This window comes from Sinohyriopsis cumingii, unplaced genomic scaffold (assembly GCF_028554795.1).
Source record: "Sinohyriopsis cumingii isolate HCF-2022 unplaced genomic scaffold, ASM2855479v2 utg000160l, whole genome shotgun sequence".
NCBI classification, from domain to species: Eukaryota; Metazoa; Mollusca; class Bivalvia; order Unionida; family Unionidae; genus Sinohyriopsis; species Sinohyriopsis cumingii.
In genome coordinates, this window is record NW_028315873.1 from 4,411,935 (window position 1) to 4,437,526 (window position 25,592).

The 25,592-nt window shown below is 34.6% G+C and overlaps 2 protein-coding genes and 1 pseudogene across 2 annotated transcripts in view; 2 read left to right on the forward strand and 1 right to left on the reverse strand.

Annotated features, from left to right (window-relative positions):
* Positions 1-21,436, forward strand: part of LOC149774656 (uncharacterized) — a 37,081-nt gene extending 15,645 nt beyond the window's left edge. Inside the window, exons 5-7 of the mRNA XM_089944751.1 lie at positions 5,989-6,094; positions 11,575-11,750; positions 19,840-21,436. Coding sequence (XP_089800877.1) covers positions 5,989-6,094; positions 11,575-11,723 — 255 coding nt within the window. The 3' untranslated portion in view covers positions 11,724-11,750; positions 19,840-21,436. The remainder of the gene's footprint in view (positions 1-5,988; positions 6,095-11,574; positions 11,751-19,839) is intronic.
* On the reverse strand, positions 1,207-2,844 carry LOC149774657 (uncharacterized). The gene has a single exon (XM_089944755.1). It carries the CDS (start codon positions 2,497-2,499, stop codon positions 1,531-1,533), a length of 969 nt encoding a protein of 322 aa, XP_089800881.1. The 5' UTR covers positions 2,500-2,844; the 3' UTR covers positions 1,207-1,530.
* Positions 20,789-24,956, forward strand: LOC149774658 (uncharacterized; annotated as a pseudogene).
* Positions 24,957-25,592: the final 636 nt, after the last annotated feature.

Sequence of the window (25,592 nt, forward strand, 5' to 3'; positions counted from 1 at the left end):
TTTTACCTCTAGGTCATAACGCTGCAGCTGCAAAAGCATGCGTTGTAGTCTCGGTGGGGCTGCGTAGAGGGGCTTTTTCATTATAGCGACAAGTAGAAGGTGATCAGTTTGAACGTGTACCATTCTCGCGTATACATATTGATGGAACCGTTTGCATCCAAACAGTATAGCAAACATTTCTTTCTCTATCTGAGCATAATTAATTTCAGTTGTAGTCAAGGATTTTGATGCATAAGCCACGGGCTTATCATCTTGCATTAGGGCGGCACTGAGCCCATATTTTGACGCATCAACTTGCAAAGTCAGTGGTTTCTTAGGGTCAAAGTAGGACAGAACAGGTCCCGGGCTTATAGTAATTATGTCTTTGACCTTTTGAAATGCGTCTACTTGCGGAGAGTCCCATGAAAACTCTACGTCTTTCGCTAACAGTTGTCTTAACGGACTGGTGACCCAAGCCAAATTTGGGGCAAATTTGGACAAGTAGTTAACCATGCCAAGAATGGTTTCTAACTCTGCGCGGTTACGAGGGGGTTCCATTTCTCTGACCGCTGATACTTTGGCAGGGTTGGGTTTGAGACCTTCTGCTGACAGAATGTGCCCGAAGTACTGTACTTCTGTAACACCTACTTCTAGTTTTTCCTCATTAAGCCGGATTCCTTTTTCGAGGGAACGTTTGAGAACATTTCTCAAATTTGTATAATGTTCGTCGCGTGTGCGTCCGAAAACTAGTATATCGTCGCAAATCGAAACAATACCATTTGAACCTTCAAAGCTCTCATCGATCTGCCTTTGGAATTCATCCTGAGATGATTTCAAACCAAATGGGACACGCAAGAAACGGTAACGGCCGTAAGGGGTGTTGAAAGTTGTGAGGTATGATGAGTCACGTGACAGTTTTATTGCCCAATATCCTGACCGTGCATCCAATTTGGTGAAGTATTTTGCACCTGATAATTGGGGTAGGATATCGTCTAGTGTGCGCATAGGGTAATGGGGACGCAAAATTGCTTTATTAAGATCTTGTGGGTCGAGACATACCCTTAGTTTACCCAATTGCTTTTCTACGACAACCATAGAATTTACCCATGCTGTAGGTGATGTAACCGGGGCAATGATATTTTCGTTTTCCATGCGATCAAGCTCAGTTTTGAGTCTGTCTTGAAGTGCGACAGGTACTCGCCGCGGAGGGTGCACTACAGGTGTAGCCTTGGGGTCGATGTGTATGGTACATTCCCCAGGGAAAAGACCAATGCCGTTGAAGACTTCGGCATATTCCTTGAGAACAACTGCATTAGTGAGGGGCGTACTCTTGTTACATTGTAAATTTGACATCTGTGTCTGAACGGAGTATGTAAATTTAACTAAGCCTAACTCCATACAAGATTGTAAACCAAGAATAGGTGGTGCTTTCGTTTTAACAATGTAGAACTCGAGTTCATGTGTACATTCAGTGCGCTTACACGTGAGATTGACTGTACCCATTGTGCTCAATAATTTGCCGTCATATGCGGATAATGTGCTTAATGTAGGTTAAAGTGGATGTTTAATGCCTAGCTTTTTGAATATATGCGATGGTATGATGTTAACTTGAGAGCCAGTATCCAATTTAAAATCAGTAGAAACTAAATTAGGTCCTACCTCTATCGCCGCATACGCCTGGCCATTGGCAATTATATCCCTTTTTACACTGTCAATATATAAATCCTCGTTTTTATGTTCATTGCAAATCACACTGACCGTTTTTGATCTGCACACTTTCTCAAAGTGATTGAGTTTATGACATTTATTGCAAGTCTTTCCTTTTGCAGGGCACTTGTCCTGGCTTGAATGTGACTTGTATCCGCAGTGTCCACAGGTCGCGTTGACGCTCCGTCTGGAAGATGTGGTCCATTTCTTCTTTGGCTGTAGTTCTTTTGTCTTGGCCTGTCGTTGAATTGTCGCATGTACTTCCGGTCTGGCTGATGCAGACATGGTCTGGAGCTGCTCCTGGGCATATTCATGGCTTTGACTGATGTTAATAGCCTTTTCCAAGGTCAACTTTTCACCTTCGTTGATAAGTTTTTCTCGTATCCTTGGTGACGATACCCCGAAGACAATTCTATCACGAATCATGTCGTCTTCGTCTTTGAAGAGACAGTCCTTGGCCAAAAGTTTCAGTGAAGTCACATATTGGTCTATTGTCCTGGAGCCTTGAATTTCATTGTTAAACTTGAATCTGGCAAAGACCGGATTTAATTTTGGTTGCACGTGATGTTTGAATTTTGTGAAGAGCGTTGATGGGTCCTTTTTATCTTCATCCGTCAGAGTCCATGTGTTGAAAATATCTCTACCTGTGTCGCCTACCCAAAGTAGAATGTAGTTGGCTTTGACCGCATCACTTCTTCTGCTCATCGGTCCATTAAATATTAATTCACAGTGTTGTTGGAATTTAGCCCATGAGTTGGTAAGGTTGGAATTGTCCCAGTCCATGGTAGGGGTTGGCACGCCGGAAAGATCCATCTCGAAGGTATTAAGTTCGTATGCAGAAATTTCAACGTTTTTAAGGTTTTAAATTCGTGCAAAATCTTCCGTGGATTGTAAAGTTATTGTTTCAAAATATCCATTTACGATCCATGTGCTATTCCAGTTATAATTAGTATCCCACTTCTGACACCATGTTGGGTTATTGTGTTAATACATAAGATGAGACGTCGTGTTCTAACTATCAATACTTTAATATATACAAGTGACTACTGTGAGGTCTTAATACAGAGTGCTATCAAAGAGGCAGACGCCTGTAGATAGTACCAGTGGAGCTATGACTCATGCACAGAGGGTTCTGATTGGTCAGTTACACATGTATAATGTTACAAGGTATTAATGAATAAATTAATATTGTCCATCAATGATGACAACACCCACCCACCTAGCTACGACGACATAACGCCATCTACGAATTAGGGACACTAGTATTAGTACTACCACTCATGCTGCTTTACCACCGAAACCTTTGCGACGAATGAAATTGATTTGTAACTGTTTTAAACAAAATTAGAGGCTAGATTTCCTTCCCATTACAATACTTTTGTAGGCCATGCTTGTGAGAGATTGTCATTTACATTCACAGTCAATTTGTGTTCAAATAATTTTTTCTATTTGTCAGATACTGTCACATAGAAACCGGGATATAATACAATGTTGATTAGTTTACACTTTTCACTGAGTCATGCATGAATGGCAGGTAACTCAAGCAATTGGTTGATATTTTCCCCTTTCTCTCTTTCTCTTGCTCTCTCATTCCCAAGTTTGTTGGATCCAGTTTTCGGTCTGATAACATGTTCATGTCTTGGAGAAAAAACAAACACAATTCATTTATCTTTATCCACATAAATGAACATTGTGTTGTGTGTTATCTGACATAAACAATACATGCTGCAGTATGCATATGCGACATATACAGAGTTCGTGGATAAATGTGTTTTCTTTAATAAATCGCTCATGATGATCAAAGAGGAATAGACGATAATATAATGCTAGTTTCGTTCATTTAATCATCAAATAAGCTTTTTGTTCGTCTATGTTATTGCAACATGCAGTAGTGGGCTGTGTGTGCAAATTCAACACAAATTTATTTCATTTCTTAAGTGTTGGGACAGATGACCTATGTGAAAAGAAGTTTCATCGTAAGTTCTGGGACATTTTCACCACCACTTGACACCCGAAACAATTACGTAATTGAGTCAGAACTGAACTGATAGCAAGTTAGATTTATCAAGGTCTAATCAGAATATTATGAGGTTGCAGTATGGATCATTTGGGTGCTTGCGATTAACATGTTAGTAGAAACAATCCAAACACTCTGTGGATTAGATTCATCTAGCAGATATTTTTCTTCACCGACAGCTCGATATTCATATCTTTCCTGACAGGGAAGGTATGAAAACCAGCCTAACTTCACAAGAGGCCATCATGGTGGCGGCAAAGTGTAGCCGCTTAGCAGCTGGCCTGACAGACTTAAACATTGCTAAACTGAACGCATGAAATCAATGTGAAAATTATTTATTTTCTCAGAAATTGCTAGTATTAAATTGTTATGTCTTTAATCTTTTGAAAGATGAAATAAAACTATGCATGCAGATTTTATTGCTAAATTGTCATACAAGCATACAAATCTCACAACTGACATTTACAAATGTTGTAGAAAAAAGTTAAAACATATTAAATGAAAGTCATATACTGGTTGTAATAAAAGAAGAAAAGAACACAAAAATTTCTATATTTATTCCGAGAACAACTTCTAGAGTTTGCTGTATCACATGACTCTCACGTTGACATATGCTTGATGTATCAGACTGGCCTGATTGCTGCAAAACTGATGGGATTCTTGTCATGGTTCTTGAAATATATATGTTGAAAATTATGTTCTTTCTGGTTTCTACAAAAGGTATCTGTTTTTCATTTAATATTATTGGATTTGTGTACAACATTAAAAAGGAGTTGGTTGCTGATATCACAATACTGTTGGACTTAATATCGTTGTTGGAGTTGAGAAGTCATCTGACTAGTAACACAAATGGCAAGTACAGGGTCAGGTTTCATCTATGGTGTAGTTTTGTCTAGTCAGCGGAATAAAGACATAATGATTATAGTACTTGCCATTTTTGAGAAAATAAATCATTTACCTACCGTTTTTATGCAGGTATAATTTGATATAACATAGTTTAAATTTGCTAGGCCAACTGGTAAGTGACTACCATATGCCACTATCACACAGAGGCAGCAAATTCCAAATTTTCGATATGCAGTTGCTCTGACTTCACACCCGAACTTAAAAGTCCAAATGTGAAAAATGGATTTGGAATATTCATAGGAAACCCGGATTAGAAAATGGGCTGCTATTCATTTTAGGCCAAATTTGTTGTCCAAAATGTTGAATCGCTTAGCTGAACTTTGGTGTGAAACTATTATACAGTGGCATGTAGCTTGAGGCATTGGTTTCAGATCTTAAATAGAATGCAGGAGAAATGGGAAATTGTCATCCCATTTATTATATATTCAAATGCAGTACGAGCCCCTGTATCAGTACAGGTGTGGGGACTGGTTTATCAATTACAAAAAGACAATTTGATTTTAAGAAATTCAGTTGTTGTTTATGCAGCAGTTATAATTTTGAAGGCGTTTTCGTCAGAATTCAAATCAACCCTTTTTGTAAATGTTTTTAAATGATTGATGTTTAACCAAGTCATCTTAATGAGCTTAGATTGTTTGAAACATTTTGTTTGGGTTTTTATTGGTACAGATAAATTCAGAGTTAAACTGTTTTCGTTTGAAGAAAAAATTCTAATACTTAGCGTTATTTTATTTTCCTGCTGTGATATGAGATGTTTACATTGTATAACCTGCATATATTGCTATATAATTCTTTAGAATTAAAGGTTTGAAAAGAAGCAAAGCTAATTTATGTTCATTATGTTGTTTCCACATAGCAATATAATGCAGGTCAGCAAGGTAAAATGAGAATTTTTATTCTGTACATTGAAATGACATTACATGCCAGTTTATAGAAGTATAGTCAAACTTGTTTCATGTGAAACATTTTATGGTTTTGCACATGGTCATCTTTCTGACTTACATGTTTTGGAGAGTCTTGAAAGAGAAACATCTTTAGATTTAGAAAATGCATGTTTTATAATCCAGAATATTCATTAATTCCGTTCAGTAATGGTCACATGTGAACTTTGAAAAAATTAATTTCATACTGGAAAGCCTCTGGAAATGACCTGGAAATTTATCTTTAGAAAATAATGGGAACCATGTTTGAGGGTACTGCTTTTTCCGTTGACCAGTGAAGGTAAAATCTGATATTTAGATTTGATCAATTTTCCATCCTTATGCTAGAAATATTATAAATAATAAGCTATTATTTGTTAAAAATGCAGCATGGGTAATATGTATATACTTTTCCTTTTGCATAACATTATAACTGTTGAAACTGTTCTTTCATTTTAGGTATTCTGTTGTTGTGGGTGTCCTGTGAAATTCACTAAGGAAGACTTTATTTTGAACCATTACTTGTGCAGACATGTTCCTTATAGAATGAAAATGGAGATCATGTGTATGTTTCTTGAAGCATTTATGCCAAAATCTGAAATCGCTGTTCAAAATGAGCCCTATTAATTTGCTTCTTCTGGGCAACATAAATGCATTACAATCCATTGAATTATATATCCACTGTTTTTCTGTGCTACAAAGTTTTATTGGTTGCATTTTTGAGTATAAGTACAAACGTATTGTTTTTTCTTATAGTACTAATCAGCTCTTTGTTTTCTCCATGTAAACTTTTTTTTAATAGAATGTGAATTATTAATTTTAAAACAACACCATATCAGTGTTATATATGTGTGTGTGTGTGTGTGTGTGTGTGTGTGTGTGTGTGACATAAATATGTGAACTAAAAATAATTTTTTTGGGTCCTTGGGTTATGGCTGTCATCAAAAGTTGTGAATGAGGAAGACTTGTACTACTTCATTGGTTTGCTATTTTTACTGAAAACCCTACTTAACTATTCAATTGCACATTTTTTAAGTTAATTTCTAAGACCTGTTCTATCTCCCATATCCAGTTCTTTACTGCAGGAAACCTCATTACATCCTCCAGATAGTAACAACACAACTATAAAGCAAATTTGATTTGTCAAAGTTAGCATTGCAACAACTGTGTTTACAACCAATTTAGGACAATACCAGTTTTGAACATGACATTACCACTCAGTTTATAGAGTGCCATTTCATGGATTCAAAGAACAAGCAGCTTCAACTTTTTGAGGATTCTGCTATCAATATATCCACATTTCCAGATTGTACTGAGGGAGTTTTCATATTTACCTTACTTAAAATTAGATAAGATTTATTTGTAATTGTGACAATATCTTCCTTATGTGTATATTAAATTAGTTTTCAGGTTTTTAACACATTAGACATATTTAACAGTGGAATACTATTGTCACTGTTTAATGATAAGAGCATCACATTTCTTTGTTTGTCCGTTTAATAGTTCTGTTAATATTTTTTTATATTTATATTTATTTTCTTTATTTATTTTCTTTATTATCATTACCCATACACAGGTAGCAGTGGGTCTGGGATCCATCCCACTGACTACATCACAGCACATTATAAGTGAACATTGCCATACAGGAAATAGTGGTTAACACCAATACATAAAATTCTAAATTTAATACAGAATTTACTATTGGCAGAGAGAGAAAACTTAGACAGAAAATTTTGTTAAGATTAAGTTGGCCAGTAAATTAAAAAGTTGACTTGTCTGTATAAAAGACCCACTTGTCCTTATATTCACAGTAAGAATAAATAGTGGAAGACAGGACTGTTAAAATGTTTACTTTTATTAAGCTGAACCATCTAAAATGTACTCGACATTTCAGTTCTCCTACTTTTTGGACTTTTCCACTGTAAATATTTGTTCTATATCATATCTTATTATTTCTAGAAATCATTAAAGTTAGTTGTAAGTGAATTGTGTCTGAGAAGAAATGTCTGTTAAATTGTATTGAGTAATTGTATATGTGTGGTCAGTTTCTGTGGCTGTGTATCAATGAATTTATTTGATATGTTACTTCGTAAGTTTAACAGGGCCCCGCACATCAGTATATGAATATTCCAGCATGGTCCAATGTTAATTGATCAAACTTTGATCTCTCCAGATTAGCTAAACACCCACACAACATGATTGCTGCTATTAGCATCTCCAGAATTATAATGAAAGGTTAGAACTGCTTCTTTTATATCAGTCTAATAGTATTTCTAAAGCTCATGATTTACTTAAATTTCTGATTTCTTTAAGATTGCTGGAAGAGTTTATAGAAACTTTTCACTTCTGCCACTAACAACTAACATGGCATTTCTGTCATTCCCTCTTAAAATTTATAACTTACAAATCTCATCTTGACATTCATGAAACATTGTAAAAGGATTTTGATTCTGTCCTGATGCTATGGTGGTAAACAAAGACCAAAATCTTTGTAGGTTGCAAACAATTTGAAATCTTTCATGAAACGCAGTCAATCATAACCCCCAATGTAAATAATGCAGTGCTTTTTGCCGCAAAGTAGTCACTTTTCTAAAGTGTAATAACATTTTTAGTTTGCGCACAAGGTTTTCTTTATACCATTTTAATAGATAGTGTCTAAATATGTGAGATGTGCCCAACGTTTGACATAAACCATTTTCAGCCAAGTTCTTAAGGAAAACTGAACATATTTATTGGTGCAGTCAGCCACATCTATTATACTTTTCTGTTTCTTTGTGTATATTTAAATAACTTTTATGCATTGGCTCAGTGTTTCCCTTTATGCACATTTGTGTGCCAGGGACGCCCGCTGGAGAACATTGATGCACCCATTTTGTTGCTGTGCGTTTTTGTGATGCAAAGGATTCGCATAATCTGATCAGGATTTATTTAATATCCAATGATTTGGATGAGGGATGGCATTGAGTATACTTCCAGCAGAGGCATACACTGGTTCCCAGATATGTATGCTTCCTGCGTTGCACTCTGCTATTCGTATAGCGAAGTGTAACACAGGGAGCATACGAAACAGGGAACCAGACTAGCATAGGCATTGTTATGACAGAGTAGCTTCCCCTAATCTCGCTAACTCTCATGCGATTTCCATCGAGTTCAGCAAGATGTCATCCTGATGTTTAGGTCTCACTGGATAGTTTCGTACTTTGACACCTCCCTAATTTTAACATAGAAGGCATGAATCTAAATTATATAAATTCACACAGAAGCTTAACATGTAATGTGGTTTAGATTTACTTTGCGTTAGGCCTGAAAATTGGTTGGCTTGTTTGGTGACTGCCTGTCACAGTTAGACTAGCACTGGAGATCAAATGCATAACTTGGGCTGCAAATGAACAGCCGATTTGGCTTACGTATTTACATATGTCTGCTGCAGAGGTAAATATCTAAAAAATCGAGATGGTTGAGGGGTGATGAAAAGTATGCCAATTTGTTATAGCACTAGTGAATTTTATTCCTGCATAAGGCACATACTAATTCTTTTAGCTGCCTCGTCACAAAAAAGTATTCAAAATAGCTCTTTGCTGTCAAAAATGACTAAAATTTAGGTGTTGGTGGCAGTGTTGGTTCAGTATAAAAGCCACCAGTTGTATCAGTAATTAACCTGATTGCCACAGTCAAAATCTCACATGCATAATTTCTACAAAAATCATTAGTTTTCATTTGTATCTTAAGTGTAAAATTATTATCATTTTTCTGCAATAGGATGAAAATTTACCAAATTGTCTAGTGCGACCTTAACCTCAGTCCTTGGTCCACTAGAAAGTGATCTCCAGATTAAAACGGCGTGCACTAAGAAGCATTAGCGAAGAAAGTGAAAGAAGCAGAACAGAAAATAGTAACTGTAAATCTAACTTTAATGAAAGATGGAGAAAATAATTCCCTTGACTGTAATACGGCACATCCATCAGTATTAGCGGTGTGCCTGATTGCAAAGACACTGCAAAAGTGAATAATCCTTTCATGACAGGGTTTAAGAATGTTAAAAAATCTGCCCTCGTTCACCACAAGATATCTTGAAAACACATTATCAGCCAAGACATTCTTTCACCTCAAAGAAATCAGTTAACTTGCCAAGACAAATGCGTTTTTCGGATTACAAAGTCAGTGGGTCAATGCAGATTTGGTGGCTTTTAAATTTGCTGCAATAAAAGATCTTAAAGTTCAAATGTAACTTATTAGAAAGAAGATGAATCATTAGCCTCTTAAATTTTGGATCAATGTGTTCTAGGATAAAGTACAATGAAACCGATGAGAGTACACATTTTATGACAGGCAGTAAATTAACTGCTGTTTGGTTAAAAAGATTTATTTGGCTTTTTGTATTGGTTTATATGTTGCTACAAAAAAAGATAATACGGAGACTGTTAAACATACGACTTTAAACTAAACAAAAAATGAATAAATTTATTATTTGTATGTACAATGCATTTGTTTATTAATTGTGCCTGTTTTTTATTTGTATTTTTAGAGAGAGAGAGTATGTTGTGCAAGTTGCAATATCCTACTTCAAGCTGAAAAAGTACGGATCAGAGGAAAATCTGTCTGTACTATTTTTACCCCCACATTTTTTATTTGACCCCCAGTTCTGACACCAAAGGTTGTTTTTAACCTTCAATTTTACATCCCTTGGTGGATACACTGATTAGCTTCATTATATTTCACTCCTCTCTCCATATGTCACTTTGTGTTGCATGTAATGCTCTTTGGAGAGGGAGGTAACTGTGTTTTGTACCTTAATGTGATAACTGTTTACATCTTGACAAAGTTGCATATTTCGGACTTAACTTTCTACATATGGGACCAAAATGGTGACCAGAATATATTGTCTTGCTCTTTCTGTAGCTGTCAATGTTTGCACCCCTAGCTTTATGCATATTATTTACATTTCAATGCAGACACACAGAGACAATTGCATAACATGTCAACATGCAGTCTTAAAAGTAATTTTAATATTATGTACACATGCTGGTATTTGATTTTATTCAGGATCCTACCTTATCGAGAAAACATTGGTCAGAGGAAGAAAACGATTTCCTGAGCACATGTTTTAGAAGCAGGAGGAATACCAACCAGTAGAGTAAATCCATTTTGGAATGATTGTACTAACGAGCTATATAAACACTGTGGTTCTTCACACAATGGTAGAGTCTTGATGTTGTTTACTTATTGTCAGATAACTATTGAGTATTCTGAATACATATTCTGAGATGACTGCTTACTTTTAAATTATCAATGGTTTAATTTAATTGCCATCTTTATTTATATTTTTATTGGTTTGTAAGTTCTATGCTTCTTTGTTTACATGGGCCCCGAGTGGTCTAAAGTGCTCTCCATTACGGATCACTGCCATCTCACTTCTGTCTGTGTGGGTTCAAGTCTAGGATTCAGCCAATGTGGGTATGTGAGAAAGCTTGCCAGTAACTTCTCGTGAGTCGGTGGTTCTTCCCAGGGTTTTCCCAGGTTCTTCCTCCACCATTAATATTGGCCGCTATGCATAGCCTATTGTGTGCTGAAAAATGGCGTTAAACCCCACAGCAATAACAACAACAACTTTGTTTATACATATAGCCAACTAGGTTAAACTATGCTGAAAATCCTCATAATTATTTTCCTTTTGTTCTCATGTCATGTGATAATATGAACAAATTATATATCTATAAATGTGTGTGTGTAGTATTCTAACATACATATTAAATAATTTTAAATAGAGGTGAGTGGAGTATGACTATGGTTTTATATGGTAGAACATGGATATATATTGTATTATAATATTCAGACCTCATCATAAAAGACAGGTGTCGTAAGAATGGTACATTTTTCCATACTAGGTAATTGTGATGTTGAAAGAATATTGGAAATCAGTGATTGCCTAAAGTATGTTACTTTTAATAACATGTTTGAGTAAAAACATTATGACAGCCTGTGCAGATTACATGAAAATTATTGAACAGTAGTAATTTATTATTCGAATTCATTACTGTATTTCAGGTGTGATGTGTTGCAGCAGATACCAAAAAAGAAAGAATCTTTTTCCAGTTGGAATCACGCAAGGAATACAGATAGAGACTTTTTCCAGTAGGAACCACACAAGGAATACAGACAGAGACTTTTTCCTTGACAAAAGAGATACAAACTGATCCTGCTCTCCTAGTTATTGAAAAGCAGTAAGTTTTTAGTCAAAGCACTTTACCAAAATATTAACCATTTTTTGCTCTAATTTTGTGGAAAAATTACATTTTATTTTTTATTAAAACATATGCAATTCTATAATAGTTTGCTCCTTTGTTACTTAGTAAAATAATTTCAGTGCATGTGTTTGTGTGTGTGTGTTTAAAATGTGAACCTGAATATAGCAACATCAAAGATCCAATGAGAACCGCTCCGGTGGCCTGGTGGTTTGAGCGTCTGCCTCGGGTGCAGAAGGTCCCGGGTTAGAACCCTGACCAATTCATACCAAAGAGTTAAAAAAAATGATACGAACAGCGGCCTCGCCAGGTGCTCAGCATTGAGAGGTTAGCATTAGGGCTGGTTGGCCTGGCGTCAGGATAATGTGACTGAGTGTGACATAATGCTACATGTCTGCGGCATGATGCCCGAGTGCTATACATCACTATAGTGTGTCACACTGCAGATATCGTGCGATATGACTGAAAAAAATGTTAAAGCTACGTTGAAAACCTAAATCACACACAAACACACACACACACACAGCCATTGACAAACATAATGCAAACATGATGGGCTTTTTATCCATACTAAATTTCATTGCTAATTTGTCTCAGACTATTTTCCTTTCAGATCACATGAATAGTGAAATTGCGGTTTGAGACTGTATACATCATGCACCATCTCTTGTCACCCCATGCATGAAAATTGCTATCATCCACTGTTCACAATGTATTTGGCAAGTTCTAATCTTTATAAATATATGGATGGCATGAAGTGTAAATGACCGTTATGAATCAAAATGCATGGATACTGTTACCAGAAATATAAACACAAATCTTTATTTTGCTTATTGTCCTCAAAATAAGGAACAGAATATGAACAGACTCTGAAGCATTATGACTACAAGCACTTTACAATTTAATCAAATGCTTGCTATCAGCCCTCACAAATGGCTGTTATTACTAAAAACAAAGCTATCAAACAAATCTTTTGCATTATTGAACATAATTTGGTCCCTATTTTGACATTTCATTGCCTCACCTGCATTGGTAGGGGAGATGTATGTTACTTGTTTTGTCCGTCAGCAGTTGGACTACTGTCAGCATTTTGCTGAAGGTTTTAGTTTCAGTTTTTCTGCATGATGATGAGTGCATTAAACATTGAGGGATAGTTACAACATTTGGTCATTAACATCATTATTAAGTGTCATTTCAATAGCTTACACATCCAGTCACCTGCCTCCCTTGGTCAAGGTCACAGTCACTTTTAATAATGGGACCATTCTGGTAGCCTAGAGGTTAGAGTGTCCACCTTGGATGCAGGAGGTTGCGGGTACTAAACCCTGGCCGAGTCATACGAAAGACTTATAACAATGGTATTAACAGCTGCCTCATTTTGTGCACAGTATTAAGTTGTTAGTGTTAGGACTGGTTGGTCTGGTGTCAGGATAATGTGACAGGGCGGGACATGATGCTGCATGTCTGCAGCATGATGCCACAGTGCTAGACATCACTATAAACTGCCACACTGCAGACATCGTAGCGATATGACTACAATTGTCAAAGCTGCATTCCAAATCCCAACACACAAACACATACACTTTTAAAATAAATATTTCTGATAAGCAAATGGCAAGTGATATGCAATTTCTTTGAAGCCTTTGTAAAATAAACCCCAATTCATTTTCAATAATGCAATCCAATTTTTTTTATAGGTCTTCTTTTCATTACTGGAGTTTTATTAATATTCCACACAGTACCATAGACTTGTATTAATATCCCACACAGTACCGTGGAGTTTTATTGATATTCCACACAGTACTATCGAGTTGTATTAATATCCCACACAGTACCATAGAGTTTTATTAATATCCCACACAGTACCATGGAGTTGTATTAATATCCCATACAGTACTATCGAGTTGTATTAATATCCCATACAGTACCATAGAGTTTTATTAATATCCCACACAGTACCATGGAGTTGTATTAATATCCCATACAGTACTATCGAGTTGTATTAATATCCCACACAGTACCATAGAGTTGTATTAATATCCCACAAAGTACCATCGAGTTGTATTAATATCCCACACAGTACCATCGAGTTGTATTAATATCCCACACAGTACCATCGAGTTGTATTAATATCCCACACAGTACCATCGAGTTGTATTAATATCCCACACAGTACCATAGAGTTTTATTAATATCCCACACAGTACCATGGAGTTGTATTAATATCCCATACAGTACTATCGAGTTGTATTAATATCCCACACAGTACAATAGAGTTGTATTAATATCCCACACAGTACCATCGAGTTGTATTAATATCCCACACAGTACCATAGAATTTTATTAATATCCCACACAGTACCATAGAGTTTTATTAATATCCCACACAGTACCATGGAGTTGTATTAATATCCCACACAGTACCATCGAGTTGTATTAATATCCCACACAGTACCATCGAGTTGTATTAATATCCCACACAGTACCATCGAGTTGTATTAATATCCCACACAGTACCATCGAGTTGTATTAATATCCCACACAGTACCATGGAGTTGTATTAATATCCCACACAGTACCATCGAGTTGTATTAATATCCCACACAGTACCATAGAGTTGTATTAATATCCCACACAGTACCATCGAGTTGTATTAATATCCCACACAGTACCATCGAGTTGTATTAATATCCCACACAGTACCATCGAGTTGTATTAATATCCCACACAGTACCATAGAGTTGTATTAATATCCCACACAGTACCATAGAGTTGTATTAACATCCCACACAGTACCATAGAGTTGTATTAATATCCCACACAGTACCATAGAGTTGTATTAATATCCCACACAGTACCATCGAGTTGTATTAATATCCCACACAGTACCATCGAGTTGTATTAACATCCCACACAGTACCATAGAGTTGTATTAATATCCCACACAGTACCATAGAGTTGTATTAATATCCCACACAGTACCATGGAGTTGTATTAATATCCCACATAGTAGCATGGAGTTTTATTAATATCTCACACCGTACCATAGAGTTGTATTAATATTCCACACAGTGCTGCGGAGTTTTATTGATATTCCTCACAGTACCATAGAGTTGTATTAATATTACACATTGTATCATAGAGTTTTATTAATATCCCATATAGTACCATGGAGTAGCAGTCAGGTGCGGAAAAACTGATTGATGTTGTTTTAAGACAAAGATTTGTTCCTGGGGATATTTCATACCAAGACAGAGTAGAATTATTGCACTGTGTGATATATACTTATGCAGCCAAAATTGCTGACACAATACTGCAAATCAGAAATATCCAAATGGCAGTAAAGAATTCCATTTGAATGGGTATCGAAAAAGTGTGACAACAGTTATCTATTTCAAAACGACTATCCAAATTTAAAAGAGTTTGATCTTCACAAATTAGTGGCCAAAATAACAACATGTCAGCCATTACTTCTGAAGAGCCTTCTGGCTGTTTCAGTGTGAATAAGCAGAGTTGGTAGCATTAAATTAATACAAGACCTGATTACATGCCTTGGACTTGCTTACAGCCTTCTAATGTCCAACAGATTTCTTGAACTGTCTAGACTTCAAAGGGTACTGACAGTTGTCCTACTGGATCAATGTGTTCATGAAAATGTGATTATCTTTTTAGTATTGTTTACTTGTTCCAATTTTCCTAAAAAGTTTGTTATTTAAATTCTTAGTGTTAAATGTTGCATACCTTTTTGCGATTCCCCTTGTTTGCACGTACAGATTTTTCCGGTGTTGTACATTAACATGTGTATTAACAAAACATGTGTTGACCAATCAAAAACAAGTATTATTTGGTACCATTTTAACATTTACTTCATATATATATTTCTAATTAAATAAAAGTAATTAGTTCGGTCTGAATTGATCACTTTGAATAATTTTATCTTCACTGTTCTATTTAATCTTGATTAACATTTTTGCTCTTAGTAATGCTTGTAACTGTAATTATGTAACAAATAGTGCTATTGGCTTTCTTCTTTTCACAGTAAATAAAGAAAAAGAAAATTGTATTCTTATACAACTACAGTTCCATTTTTTCCCTGTCATACTTGCAATATTTGTGTGACCTTTTTATTATTGTACTTTGATAATTATTTGCTTCAGAATTAATTTTAACCAATGTTAGGAAAAAAATCACATAATCATGATGTATATATTTTATTCTACAAATAATTGCAAAATAAAACAGAAATATTTAAACTCAAATTGGGAATTGCTTATATAGTACGATGAATTTAAGTCGTGGCTTTAAACTCAAGTTGGGACTTGATATATAGTATGATGAATTTAAGTAGTGGCTTTAAACTCAAATTGGGTCTTGATTTTATAGCATGATGAATTTAAATAGTGCCTTTAAACTCAAATTGGGACTTGCTTATATAGTATGATGAATTTAGGTAGTGCCTTTAAACTCAAATTGGGACTTGCTTATATAGTATCATGAATTTAAGTACTGCCTTTAAACTCAAATTGGGACTTGCTTATATAGTATGATGAATTTAAGTAGTGCCTTTAAACTCAAATTGGGACTTGATTTTATAGTATGATGAAATTAAGTAGTGCCTTTAAACTCAAATTGGGACTTGCTTATATAGTATGATGAATTTAAGTAGTGCCCTTAAACTCAAATTGGTACTTGATTTTATAGTATGATGAATTTAATTAGTGCCTTTAAACTCAAATTGGGACTTCCTTACATAGTATGATGAATTTACATAGTGGCTTTAAACTCAAATTGGGACTTGATTAAATAGTATGATGAATTTAATTAGTGCCTTTAAATTCAAATTGGGACTTGCTTATATAGTATTATGAATTTAAGTAGTGGCTTTAAACTCAAATTGGGACTTGCTTATATAGTATGATGAATTTAAGTAGTGCCTTTAAACTCAAATTGGGACTTGATTTTATAGTATGATGAATTTAAGTAGTGCCTTTAAACTCAAATTGGGACTTGATTTTATAGTATGATGAATTTAAGTAGTGCCTTTAAACTCAAATTGGGACTTGCTTATATAGTATGATGAATTTAAGTAGTACCTTTAAACTCAAATTGGGACTTGATTTTATAGTATGATGAATTTAAGTAGTGCCTTTAAACTCAAATTGGGACTTGCTTATATAGTATGATGAATTTAAGTAGTGCCTTTAAACTCAAATTGGGACTTGATTTTATAGTATGATGAATTTAAGTAGTGCCTTTAAACTCAAATTGGGACTTGCTTATATAGTATGATGAATTTAAGTAGTGCCTTTAACCTCAAATTGGGACTTGCTTTTATAGTATGATGAATTTAAGTCGTGGCTTTAAATTCAAATTGGGACTTGCTTATATAGTATGATGAATTTAAGTCGTGGCTTTAAATTCAAATTGGGACCTGCTTATATAGTACGATGAATTTACGTAGTGGCTTTAAACTCAAATTGGGACTTGATTTTATAGTATGATGAATTTAAGTAGTGCCTTTAAACTCAAATTGGGACTTGATTTTATAGCATGATGAATTTAATTAGTGGCTTTAAACTCAAATTGGGACTTGATTATATAGTATGATGAATATAAGTAGTGCCTTTAAACCCAAATTGGGACTTGCTTATATAGTATGATGAATTTAAGTCGTGGCTTTAAATTCAAATTGGGACTTGATTATATAGTATGATGAATTTAAGTAGTGCCTTTAAACTCAAATTGGGACTTGCTTATACAGTATGATGAATTTAAGTCGTGGCTTTAAATTCAAATTGGGACTTATATCATTTGATGAATTTAAGTCGTGGCTTTCAATTCAAATTGGGACTTGCTTATATAGTTTGATGAATATAAGTAGTGCCTTTAAGCTCAAATTGGGACTTGCTTATATAGTGTGATGAATTTAAGTCGTGGCTTTAAATACAAATTGGGACTTGCTTGTATAGTATGACGAATTTAATTAGTGGCTTTAAACTCAAATTGGGACTTGCTTATATAGTATGATGAATATAACACGTGGCTTTAAATTCAAATTGGGACTTGCTTATATAGTACAAAGTTGTGGCTTTAAATTCAGATTGGGACTTGCTTTTATATTATGATGAATTTAAGTCGTGGCTTTAAATTCAAATTGGGAAATGCGTTTATAGTATGATGAATTTAAGTCATGGCTTTTAATTCAAATTGGGACATGATTATATAGTATGATGAATTTAAGTCATGGCTTTAAATTCAAATTGGGACTTGATTATATAGTATGATGAATTTAAGTCGTGGCTTTCAACTCAAATTGGGACTTGCTTATATAGTATGATGAAATTAACTCGTGGCTTTAAATTCAAATTGGGACTTGCTTATATAGTACAAAGTTGTGGCTTTAAACTCAAATTGGGACTTGCTTTTATAGTTCGATAATTTAAGTTGTGGCTTTAAACTCGAATTGGGACTTGCTTATATAGTATGATGAATTTAAGTCATGGCTTTAAATTCAAATTGGGACTTGATTATATAGTATGATGAATTTAAGTCATGGCTTTAAATTCAAATTGGGACTTGCTTATATAGTATGATGAATTTAATTAGTGGCTTTAAACTCAAATTGGGACTTGCTTATATAGTTTGATGAATATAACTTGTGGCTTTAAATTCAAATTGGGACTTGCTTATATAGTACAAAGTCGTGGCTTTAAACTCAAATTGGGACTTGCTTTTATAGTTCGAGAATTTAAGTTGTGGCTTTAAACTCAAATTGGGACTTGCTTATATAGTATGATGAATTTAAGTCGTGGCTTGAAGCTCAAATTGGGACTTGCTTTTATAGTACGATGAATTTAGGTAGGTGCTTTAAATTCAAATTGGGACTTGCTTATATAGTACGATGAATTTAAGTCGTGGCTTTAAACTCAAATTGGGACTTGCTTTTATAGTTCGAGAGTTTAAGCTGTGGCTTTAAACTCAAATTGGGACTTGCCTATATAGTATGATGAATTTAAGTCGTGGCTTGAAGCTCAAATTGGGACTTGCTTTTATAGTACGATGAATTTAGGTAGGTGCTTTAAATTCAAATTGGGACTTGCTTATATAGTACGATGAATTTAAGTCATGGCTTTAAATTCAAATTGGGACTTGCTTATATAGTTTGAAGAATTTAACTCGTGGCTTTAAACTCAGATTGGGACTTGCTTATGTAGTACGATTAATTTAAGTCCTGGCTTTAAATTCAAATTGGGACTTGCTTATATAGTACGATAAATTTAAGTCGTGGCTTTAAACTCAAATTGGGACTTGCTAATATGATGAATTTAAGTAGTGGCTTTAGGACTCACGGTACTAATTCCATTCTAATGGTAAACATATGGAAACACTATCATATTCAAAATTCAATAACTTAAAATTTGTGGGTGCTGATAATGACACCTATAATTTTTCGTGCACATCTAACCTTGGTGCAAGCTTATGTGTGGAGAACACCATATGACCCGCGGCAATTTGTTTACATACATGTGCATGAAACACATGTTATTGATTCTGCACCAAATGAATCAGGGGCTACTTTCAGTATTGAGTACTCCTGAGTCAAGCCTGTAAAAATGCTAAAATTGCATCAGTAGAAATTTGTCAATATTTTTTTTACATTACATATAGGATAAGCTCTCAAAAGATATTTTTCCTAAAATTTTAATTTTCATTATAAACCAATTATGGACCACCAAACCTGTAAATACTCTATTATTTCTTCACCCATTTCTAGACTGGTTCACAGTTCTTCCGTATTATTAGTACCGTGTGTCCTTTAGGAACCTAGGCATTTCATTGTTAAAGTTAATTTTAGTGGTTGGTAATTTAAATCAGTATTAAAACAGCTTCTGTTTTGAAATATTTGCAGTAAAATTACAAGATCATTATTTCTATACCTGTTTTTATTGTTTTGTGAAGTTATCATTTAAGTCTGCCTATTAAAAGGCAGGAAATGTTGAAATAACTTCATGTGAAAACATTTTCATTTATATTTATTTATTGTTTCTGTCAATTCTTTTCTTTTTAGTTTTCTTCGATATCACAGACGTTCCCATTGCCCTGTTTGACAAGAGTATTTTGCCTTTGGAAAGTGCTGGTTTAATTTTCCACATTTCATTGGCATACTAATTTTGTACAAAGATGTCACAATTTTGATGTCAATGGATGCAGAGTCCTGCTTGGCATTACAAATTGATGTTTGGCTACTAACAGAAGGTTCTTGTAAAGCAACACTTCATTATTTTACAGATGAAATAATGATTACAGGTTGATGAGACATGATAGGTCTTTATAAATATATGTTTGTTTGGTTAAATAGGCAAAATGACTGGACGGCTTTTACTTTGATAAAAAAAATGTTACCCTTGAGTAACTGAGTGAAATTTTAAATATTATTTAGCATGTCAAACATATTTTCTTCATACATGATTGATAACAGTAACATTATGTGATGCAAGTATTGTTTTTGACACAGAGTATATTTTGCTTCTTATTACAGATCAAAAGACTGCAAACTTCATATTGGACATGCTAACATATTTTACTCCTTTCTCCGGGATAAAACTTTGTTTTACTTAATGTTTGAAAAAATATTATAGATTCATTCCTTGTACTATCAACACTCATTATAACTTAACATTATAAGAGTTCATTGGAAGTCATGTTTTGTCTTCCAGGAACCTATATGACAGGCAAATTTATTGATAAGGAATAAACCCATATTGACGCATTGATCCTATACCGTATATACTCACTTGGAAGTATATTCCATCTGCAACACAGAACCCAATTTGCCATTGCAAAATGAACCTGTAGATCAAGATCTATTTTAGTTCTACAGGTAACTCATAACGGACTTCATAAAGCAATATCTTTCTGCACATTATGCAACAGCAGACCTGGGTCTGTGCAGTTGGACTCAACTTGTAATCAAGTAAATACAGAACATAATTTGGCAATCACATATTATGTATATGATGATCAGTGTAATGATTACTGTAATATTTTTAAACCAGGTCTTTGACCATCTTCAGGTTGTAGGTGTGACTATTTCCTACTAACAACCACATTTTAGATTATATTGGGAAGCATTGTTACAATGATATTGTGGAAGGAGTCAGAAATGGCCAGCCTTTCAGGATTATTGGGGGATAATATTAGTGCTTCTGAAGTGGTCAAACATGAAAGAACTGATCACCATTATGGAATGTTACACTGGTTTGGGTCAGCTGCCATATTACAAAGTCTTTTGATGAAATGCCATAGGAAAATCAGGGACAGACTTAAAATTTACAGTTTTATCACTTTATTCCTTCTGGCAAGGATGAAAGAAGATTAAAGAATGATTACAGGGTTTGCATATCAAGGGTAGCTAAGGAGTTCCTTCCCCAGTTGGACTTTCTCTACAAGACCCAGCCCACTCATATATTGGGTACATACAGTGAGGAGCTGACAAAGAAGAATGTAGTGGTGCCTTTAGAGGTTCTTCTGCTGAATGAGCAAAAGTATGCAGATGTTTCTATTTTGGACAAGTATGAATCAGCAGTGAAAGAAATATATACGGTTGCTGGTAATTAGAAATTGCCAGTAAACATTGGGGGTGATTAGCTTATCAGAGAGTGATTTAATGGTGGCAAAAGACTTAGATCTGGTTGCTTCACCGAAATAGAGAAACCGAATCACCTGTACCCTATTACATTTGAAATGTGGCATACTGCCGTGAATTTTTTGGCTGTAATGTTTAAGTGCTTGTCAATTGGCAAAGGAAAAATGAATGCAGAAAGAATTTGTTCAAGTACATTGTTAAGGCTCTCTGTGATCATTTAGCCTAGAGACTTTGACAGATACCCCGATCAACCACCTTCCATCAGAAGATGCATGCATGGTGGAAATGGAATCCTGGTTGAATGATACTATGGACAAATTCATTGATGATACAGTTGGATACTGAAGGGATGATTATAACACCAATAAGACTTCTATTACCAAATGGATCAATCTCAACAGTCTCAGCTGAGACTTCTACCAGATGGATCAATCTCAACAGTATTCATCCCCAAAAAAGAGATGATTGTAACTCCGCTAAGATTTCTACCACCAAATGGATCAATCTCAACAGTCTTCATCCCAAAAAAGATATGATTGTAACACCGCTAAGACTTTTACTACCAAATGGATCAATCTCAACAGTCTTCATCCCAAAAAAGAGATGATTGTAACTCTGCTAAGACTTCTTGTACCAAATGGATCAATCTCAACAGTCTTCACACCAAAAAAGAGATGATTGTAACTCCGCTAAGACTTCTTACACCAAATGGATCGATCTCAACAGTCTTCATCCCAAAAAGAGCAATACCTAATAGTGTTGTCTGAGGCTCACCATGACAGAGTTAAGCATTATGCCCATAATGTACTACAGCTAGGACTGCTGTATATGCAGTTCCTTGATGTTAGCCAAGTACTTGACAGGGTTACTAACTACCCTCAAGTACATGATGGCAGTTTTTAAGGCAGTAAATTCACACAGTAAATATGCACTTGTAATTCTGCATTTTCTTGGCCACCAGCAAGCATCATATAGCCTGCAAACTGCCAACAAGTCTTCGTATGGTTTATTTTTGAACACTGAGGGCAAAATAGATTCACATATTCCTGCTGACCTTCAAATGGAACATATATTCTGGAAACTTAAAAGAAACTAGTTACAATGTTTGAGTTAATAACATCATGGGTTGAGTTTCAAGAAAATCAAGAGCTCTAGCTGGTATGTCATGTGTTGCAGAACAGTATGACCATGCTGCTGGTGTTAGTGTTCGAGCTCATCTGCATAAGAAAAAGAAGGCCTTTGAAGAAGAGATGATGATTGTCAAAGAACTGAGAGATATTCGTCCATATAAGACACACATATGGAGAGTCTTTCATAAATTTGAAAAGACACTTACTCCTGCAGATGGATCTTTATCGTGACAAGATTATGAAGCATAAATTTATCTTTGATTATGAGACAGGAAAATAAATTGTTATTATTCTTCACATAATGATGAAGTATCTGTTTAAGTTGATTTGTGAATCACATGGATAAAACCGTGCTTTGCATTACATTGTGAGGAACAGTGATAAAACTGCTTTACATTACATTATGAGGAACATGAATACAACTCTGCGTTACATTATGTTGTGAAGAACAACAATAAAACCGTGAATTACATTACACTGTGAGGAACAGTGATAAAAAGTGTACATTACATTACATTGTGCAAAACAAGGATAGTAATATGGCATGTGCATTAAGTTATATTTATGATTTGATATATTCTAATCATGCAAATGAGTAGCATTGATTTTAATAATGATATGTATTATTTCACACTGATGGCTTATTTGAAAGGTCAAGGTAACACTTTAGCCTATTTGTTTGTTTAGGCTAGCACTCCAAGTGAGCATATTCTCACCAAAAAAATTTTAAAAATAAAAGTATTCTTGTCCAATCGCTGTATTGTTTATTTTATACTTATTACCATTAAGGTAAATATTACAAGTATAACACTGGAATTTTACATGTAAACTGTATACAAGATTAAAACCCATTCTGTAAATGGATGCAGCTGGGTACTTAAAGATCTACTAGAGTCAAATACACATGATATATCATAATGTTCATTTGTTGCTAAATAACTCAGAAATGTGCATTTTAGATGTAGGTTTTAACTCGCAGAGGAAAAAGTTAAGATTATTTGAGTATACATCGATGTTTTACAGAAAACGCTCCGTAAACATTTATACACTTCCTGTGAAAAATCGGATTTCCGAAAGTGACACACAGTCGGAAGTCCCTCAAGTTTAGCGTATGTGATGACAGTGAAGACACTAGCAAATTTATGGCAAATTTGTCATGCTCATCTTGTCGTTTGAGGAAGGTGAACCCCTTGAAGATGGCCCACTTCATGAATCTGAAGAAGATTCTGCTCGCTATGAAGTGAGACAGTCCGTATCAATTTCAGCCCGAACGAGACGAGGATCAAGGCCCTGAAGAGAACATAGTGCATCATCAAACTGAGCAGCGCTTGGGCTCTACATTCAGGTAATTACTATTATCATTATTACAATTATTACTAATTATTACTAATCGTATTATTCTTTCTTTAATGGTATTTAGATTTCATAGTGAAAAGAGAAGTAAACGAATTTGAGCAAAAGTTTGTTGGATGTCTTCAGAATGATATTCATTTACCTTGGTTCATCAGTAACTAGTGGTTTTACATTTTAACACTTAAGACTCGGACTGTGAGAGGCGTATAAATAAATGCATTATTAATTTTATGACTCAAGTTCTTTTAAATCACGATGAAATGCAGACCCTGACTGTACCTTTTAATCCAGCTAATGGATATACTTTTTTCTATCCCCCATTAATAGATGCTTAGCCAGCATATTTTTTCATGTCGGTTAAGGTGCACAGTACTAGTGGCAAATAATGCATAATGGTTTATGGGGAAACTAATAATGAGAATAATGTAATACATGTCTGATTAAATGTGCATTTCAGTATTGTGGTACAAAAGGTACAACAAAATTCTTACCTTTTGTCACATATGTTTTGCACTTGATAATGCAAGAGCTACAATTTTGCTGTCTTACACAATAATTATGATAGAGCATATATTGATTTATTCAGGTGTGGAAGTTGCAGCAGTAAATATATATACTGTTTATCGTGGCTTTCACACAGATGAGTAATTCTCATGAATATGCTTATCAATAACAATGTATTATTGTTCAGCAACAAAAAGTGGACAAGTGCTTGGTATACTGAGACAATAGCTTACACGATCATACTGAACTTAGGTAATAGAATGTTACCTGTGTCATTTGCTTGTTAATTTTTAATGGTAAGATTATAACATTGAGTCACTTTACATAATTGAATTGCAACAGTACAAATGCATAGCATGAAAGAATGATTTTTAATAAACTTGATGAGTTGATATATCTCGTAGTGGAGTAAGCATTTATTCATGGAACTAGTTACATTTGTATTATTATTACCAAAATTAATTTGTTTTCCTGTCACTAATGCTTGAATTCACTTGGATCTCTTAAGTATCCTGTCAGTCTGACATTTCAAAAGCAATACTGCATGATGGTGTGTCTAGTCTCTGAAACAAAAGCAATAAATGAAAAATGTGTTTGGCAAATTCTAGTGAATATCTCTGCATTAGATAAGGTGATCATAGTTTAAATTGTATGTATGTTTGAACAATAAATGACAAATGCATCAAACCTCATTTGTTACTTATAGATACTTTGGCTGATCATAATGTTTGACATATAACCAACACATTGCAGAGCTTTGCTACAATAAATAATGACAAATCTGTATTGATTTACTAGTATTCTATCATATATAAGGCCATATGAAATCATATGAAGCTATACCAACCATCTGAACACTGGAAATGCATGGCATGTTCTCGGTGACATCAATATGCACACCAGGATATATGTCACACCATCTACTCTTGATTGTGTGATTGGTGGCTTTTGGGTTCTCTCTTGCACATTATCTTCTGGAAGCTGGTTCTGAAAAATCTCCTTCAACACCTAACAAATAGATACGAATAAATCGAGCAAAATTAGATATTTACATCATAAACAATAATGAATGCTAAATTCTTATATTACCTTGTGTGATTCCGTACACAATCTGAATAATAATAATAATATACTTTTCACATTGAACAAATACTACTATTCACATTTGCAATCAATGGGTTGTGGGTG

Excerpts from the sequence above, each read along its gene's own strand:
- LOC149774657 (XM_089944755.1), bottom strand. The coding sequence starts at position 2,499 with ATGGATCTTTCCGGCGTGCCAACCCCTACCATGGACTGGGACAATTCC.